Source organism: Aotus nancymaae, unplaced genomic scaffold (assembly GCF_030222135.1).
Source record: "Aotus nancymaae isolate 86718 unplaced genomic scaffold, 86718_ANA_hifiasm-v0.15.2.pri h1tg000064l_0, whole genome shotgun sequence".
NCBI lineage: Eukaryota > Metazoa > Chordata > Mammalia > Primates > Aotidae > Aotus > Aotus nancymaae.
Genome location: NW_026988478.1, coordinates 5,228,127 through 5,234,322, shown reverse-complemented (window position 1 = coordinate 5,234,322; position 6,196 = coordinate 5,228,127). Strand labels below are relative to the sequence as shown.

Below are 6,196 nucleotides of genomic sequence, written 5' to 3'. Positions count from 1 at the left end.
TAAATGAATGAATAAATAAATATAGTCTTTTTAAAACTTGAAACCCAAATGCTTTATTTAAAGGCGCATCTCAATTCCTGTGTGGCAGACAAACAATAAAATAAATGAGCAGGTCGTGACACACCATTCCCATCGGTCAGGTGGTGGAACCCAATATCCAAGACCCAGCGAGCAGCCAAGCTCAGCGTAACCTTCAGGCCTCTCGCTATGACTCCAACAGGATAAGCGTGTTGCCCTTGTGCACGGGGCCTTTTACATTGTGGGTGACGGAGTGGCTCTTATCTTCCATAAATTCCAGGCGCACCTGTGTGCACTGTCCCTGAGAGCCGGTCCTGCCCAGGACTTCGATGACCCTGGCCAGCTTGATAGGCTGCACCTGGCTGGTGTCCATGATGGAGGCGTGGCGGTGATTTAGCAGAGAGTATATATACTTTTATACGTATAAATAAGTTTATTAATTTTCAATGTGATGGACCTGATGTCACTGAAGACCGAAACACCCAGCATGGCTTTGCCACTGACTACATGTGTGATCTGAAGACAGCTATTCAACCCCCAGCTCAGTTTCCTCAGTTCGATAATAATAACAATTGTAAATTGTTATTATTATTATAACAAGCCTCTGACAAAACTTGAAATGAAAATGCTTTATTTAAAGGTGCATCTCAATTCAGACAAGCCTCTGAGTTCAATTTACAATTGTTATGACTATCGAACTCAGAGGCTTGTAGTGAGGATTAAATGAGTTACCAAATGGAGTGTGCCTGCCCGCAGATGTTGGAAGTTTAATGAGATATGGAGCATTGTCATCAAAGTCTTGGTTTCTAACCCAGCTCATGTACTCTCTGGGATAGTTTGGAAGAAATGACACATAAGAGACGGCCTATTTGGGGAAGACTTGGCGAGGAGGAGAACTGGTTGGGTGGACATGTTTGGTCCTTGATGCAACGCCAATGTGTGTAATGGCAACCTAAACCTTCTTTACACAGACGATGGTAGTCATGCAGCTTGTCACGGTAGGAGGCTTCAAAATAAATTTCCTCTGCAGCAGTGCTAGGTTGTTTGCTTAGGAAATTGTACTTCTGACCTAGATCCACCCTTTCTCTCCGGACCATAGCTGATAAAGGGAAACATCTGGATCATCCAGGTTCACTGGTCTGGGAGGAGGACAGGGTGGTGATCTGCGCTGAGAGCGAAGACTCCTCGATTCTGGTTCTACTCGCTGCTTGCTCACGGGCACATCACTTCATCTCTGAGTCTCAGCTTCCATGGGTTCAAACTGATGTTCTCTCAAGTCTTTCCAAGTTCTAGTATCTCATAATTCTACGAACGTGTAACTTACTTTCCAGCTGAAGAACATGATCATACTAGACTAAGGCAATGCCAGAATGAAATCGCCTCATTCCGTTATGAAATTTCTTTGGCTTTCTAAAAGGAGGGGGGCAGGATTCAGCCAGATGAATAATGATGAGCAAACATGTCTCTAAATCCAGGATGCAGAGTCTGGTCTTTAATAACTTGGAGGCAATGCTCTCTGCTCTCTCTAACACCCCACCCTGGCGGTCTGACACAGGGCTCCTGGTCGGGAGGAATTGCTCTTACTCTCCGGCGAGGTTATTCTATTGGATTTCAGAGCTGGTTTTCAAGTCTCTGTCATTCCAGAGAGGCTCCCCTCGGTTCTCAGGCTCCCAGCAAAGGCAGCTCACACCCTCTCTCCACATGTTATTCTGGATGGATGGTCAGAGCAAGTTGACTCATGAGAAAGGCAGGAGCTCTCCTACATGCTCCGCAGGCAGGTCCACCCAGGGCTGTTGTCTCTGGAACCAAGCTTAGTCACTTGCCAAACTCTCAAAACAGAGATGTCTGTAAAATTCCAGGAGGACTGTTTGTTCCCAGGCAAGTACCTTGTTTGGTGGTTAACGTAAAATTGATAGAAGTTCTCTTCTGAGAAAAGCCACTCACTGAGTGATGAGAACCGGCCACCCAGAATATAACTGGGGACTACTAGTGCAAGCAAGTATAATCACCACTGTTACATTTTAAAGCCCTTGGCCATTGATGAAGCCCTTTCACATGCATTGCACCAACTTACTGGCCTCACCACAACTCTATCTAACAGGTATCTTTTTTTTCTTTTTGGGAAGAAGTCTTGCACTGTTGCCTGGGCTGGAGTGCAGTGGCATGATCTTGGCTCACTGCAGCCTCTGCCTCCTGGGTTCAAGCAATTCTCCTGCATCAGCCTCCCAAGTAGCTGGGATTACAGGCGTGTGCCACCATACCCAGCTAATTTTTTTTTTTTTGTATTTTTAATAGAGACGAGTTTCACTATGTTGGCCAGACTGATCTCAAACTCCTGACCTTATGATCCTCCGCCTCAGCCTCCCAGAGTGCTGGGATTACAGGCGTGAGCCACCGCGCCCGGCTGGTATCATTGTTTTTAAATTAACAAATTATTATTATTATTTTTGAGATGGAGTCTTGCTCTATCACCCCAGGCTGGAGTGCAGTGGCACTATCTTAGCTCACTGCAACCTCTGCCTACCGGGTTCAAGCTGTTCTCCTACTTCAGCCTCCCAGGTAGCCGGGATTACAGATGCCAGCCACCATGCCCAGCTCATTTTTGTATTTTTTAGTAGAGACAGGGTTTCACCATGTTGCCCAGGCTGGTCTTGAACTCCTGACTTCAGGTGATCAGCCTGCCCCGGCCTCCCAAAGTGCTGGGATTAGAGGCATGAGCTACTGCAGTCAGCCTAATTTTTTTTTTTTTTTTGAGAGACAGGGTCTCACTCTGTCGGCCAGGCTGGAGTCCAGCAGTGCAATCATGGATCATTGTAATGACGGTATTGTTAAACCCATTTTACAGATGAGGAAAGTGAAGTTTAGGAAGACTAAGTTTTGCCCAAAGTCACATAACATATAAAAAGTGGGTCTGGGACCTTAACTCAAGTCTTCTGACCCTGAGTTCAGTGTTTTTACCGTAATACAACAGAACCAGGAAGTCGATTGAAATCCACATCCCCATATAAGAAGGAAGAACTCTGTGACTGCTTCTTGGTCAATGATCTCGTGATTCATCAGCCCAATTTTCTTGCCAATATCATTTTTATGGCCGTTTAGTCATTTTCCTGACACAGTATGGCTCATGGGCAACAAAATTAATCAGATAAGATATTAGAGCTGATCTTGAGAAGTTTACATTCCAGAGAAACAATTTAAATGGGAGAACAATGTTTTATGATTTTGGTTTAAAGTGAGAGCATAATGAGTTAGGAGACACAAAAAAAACTTCTTATGGAAAAATTACTTCACTGAGACAAGTTAGAATCATCAATACGTTTTTTAATTCACCCATATTTACTAAGCATCTGTTATGTGTCAAGCTCTGTACCAGCAACTAAGGACCAATGATAAGACTTAGTCCCCATCAGGTAACTTACAGTTCCCAGGGGTAGGTGGAGATGTCAATCAGTCACTGCAATGGAGTATGGTAAGGGCCCCAGGAGAGCCACAAAGTTTTGTGACACACAGAGGCAGAGAAAGCTTAACAGAAGAAGTAATTTTTTTTTTCTTTTTTGAGATGGAGTTTTGCTCTTGTTGCCCAAGCTGGAGTGTGATAGTGCAATGTTGGCTCATTGCAAACTCTGCCTCCTGGGTTCAAGCAATTCTCCTGCCTCAGCCTCCCGAAATGCACCACCACACCCAGCTAATTTTTGTATTTTTAGTAGAGATGAGGTTTCTCCATGTTGGTCAGGCTGGTCTCAAACTCCTGACCTCAGGTGATCTGCCCACCATAGCCTCCCAAAGTGCCGGGATTACAGGCATGAGCTACCGCACCTGGCTGGTAATTTTTTTTCTTTTGAGACAGGATCTCACTGTGTTGCCCAGTCTGGAGTACAGTGGCACAATCACGGCTTACTGCAACTTCCACCTCACAGGTTCAAGCGATTCTCCCACCTCAGCCTCCTGAGTAGCTGGGACTACAGGTGCATGTCACCACACCTAGCTAATTTCTATACTTTTAGTAAAGATGGGTTTTCACCATGTTGGCCAGGCTGGTCTCGAACTCCTGACCTCAAGTTATCCTCCCACCTCAGCCTCCCAAAGTGCTGGGATTACAAGTGTGAGCCACCACACCCAGCCTGAAGAGGTCATATTTCACCTGAATTGTAAACAATTAATAAAACTCGCCAAATAAATAAGGGATACATGATCATTTGAGAAAATCATCATCACCACCATCATCATCAGTACCACCATCATCACTATATAATTACCTCCTATGTGCCAGACATTCTACTAAGCCTTCTGTATGCATTCACTCATTTGATCCTCTCAATAAACCACAAGGAGGTACTGTAATTGTCCCCAATTTTTCAGATGAGGAAAATGATGAGATTTAAGTGACTTACCCAAAGTCACCCAGAGTCAGGATATGAACCTGTGCCATCTGACTCCAGAGATCATATGGCTGACAATGGAAGGAACAATGGTACAAAGAAGAGAAGGTATGCATGGGTGTTTACGTGAAGGATTGAGGGCATTTCAGTGTGGCTGGAACATGGTATACAAATTGTGTCTACCTCAGTGGCTCCCAACCTCTGTGCCTCTTCTGTTTTCTCATCATTCTCTCTATGCTGTACTATTTTAAATATATAGCTTGAGTTTTTGAACCACACCAAGGATGTAGACTTGGGCTCCAAATCTGAAAAAATGCTAGCCCGTGGTTATAACCTCTTAGAGATAGGTATTTTTTCTTTTCTTTCTCCCAGGCTCCGATTGTGGCCAAGACCTCACTTTCTATCATCCCATGGGGTATTGTTGGAGGGGGCAGTTTACTTCTGGTTCATACAGACTTGAGGTGACTGTGGAACCCCTGGTAATCCCCAGCCCTGACTTCTGTGTTCTTGCTTCCAGAATCCATCAAAACCACAGCTCAGTTTTGCAGCTTGGAGAATTCAGATGGACAAATGCCTTCACAGGAAAGGTGGCTTTGATGTTCCACTTACTTCTCTGGGTTCTTGCTTTCTAGAATTCAGATGGACAAATGCCTTCACAGGAAAGGTGGCTTTGATGTTCCACTTACTTCTCTGGGTTCTTGCTTTCTCTTAGACTTGAGGCTGGAATTTCTTACCATCCTGTCAGCAATTTGATGCTTTTATGAATATTAAAATAGAATTATCCAGCATGCTTAGTAATTTTCAGCAGGAGAGTTGGTCTAAATGACAAGTCCTTCCAACTACAGGAAATGCAAAGTCCCAAGACTCATCCAACTTTCACAACAACCCTATGATGTAGATACACTTAACCTGATTTTTCCAATGAGGCAAATGTGATTCAGGGAGTTTCAATAACTTGCAAAAGGTCACACAGTTAATAGATGATAGGGCCAAGGTTCCAATCCAAATTTCTCTGACTTTAATTTCCTTATCTTTCCCAACATATTCCCAGGTCGCTCACTAGCTGTGTGACCTTGGGAAAGTCACTTAAACTCTCTGTGTTTAAAGTTTCTCATTTGCAAAATGAAGGTAATGAAAAAATCAACATCAAAGAATTGTGCAGATGAAATGAATTAATACATGTAAAGCAGTTATAACTGTGTCTTGCACATAAAAAGAACAAATGTTTGCAGTTTCTAACATTAATTTTTATTTTTGAGATGGAGTCTCCCTCTGTCCCCAGGCTGGAGTGCAGTGGTATGATCTCGGCTCACTACAATCTCCGCCTCCCAGATTCAAGCAATTCTCCTGTCTCAGCCTCCCAAGTGTCTGGGATTACGGGCGCCTGACACCATGCCTGGCTAATTTTTTGTATTTTTAGTAGAGACAGAGTTTTACCATGTTGGCCAAGATGGTCTCAATCTCCTAACCTCATGATCCACCCGCCTTGGCCTCCCAAAGTGCTGGGATTACAGGTGTGAGCCACCGCACCCGGCCAATTTCTAACATTATTATTATAGTTCTCCAGGGAAATCAAACTTGTCTAGAAGCTGGAAGTTTATGACCTATGACCTATTTAGAGAATACTTGCTAATCTCAATCTCTGTCTCTCTCTCTCACACACACACACTCTCTCTCTCTCTCTCCTTTTTCATTCATTCGCCCTTTATGGGCAACCTTCAGCGTGTTAGGCCTTCTACACAGAGTACGTTTAGGCCTTGCTGAGTTTTGCACCATGGCCATGGGTTTCTCCCCACTCT

The 6,196-nt window shown here is 44.1% G+C and overlaps 1 protein-coding gene across 1 annotated transcript; it reads right to left on the bottom strand.

Annotated features, from left to right (window-relative positions):
* Window positions 1-205: 205 nt before the first annotated feature.
* On the bottom strand, window positions 206-391 carry LOC110569595 (small ribosomal subunit protein eS28-like). The gene has a single exon (XM_064366104.1). The coding sequence runs from the start codon at window positions 389-391 to the stop codon at window positions 206-208; it is 186 nt and encodes a 61-aa protein (XP_064222174.1).
* Between the last annotated feature and the right edge of the window lie 5,805 nt (window positions 392-6,196).

Excerpts from the sequence above, each read along its gene's own strand:
- LOC110569595 (XM_064366104.1), bottom strand. The coding sequence starts at position 391 with ATGGACACCAGCCAGGTGCAGCCTATCAAGCTGGCCAGGGTCATCGAA.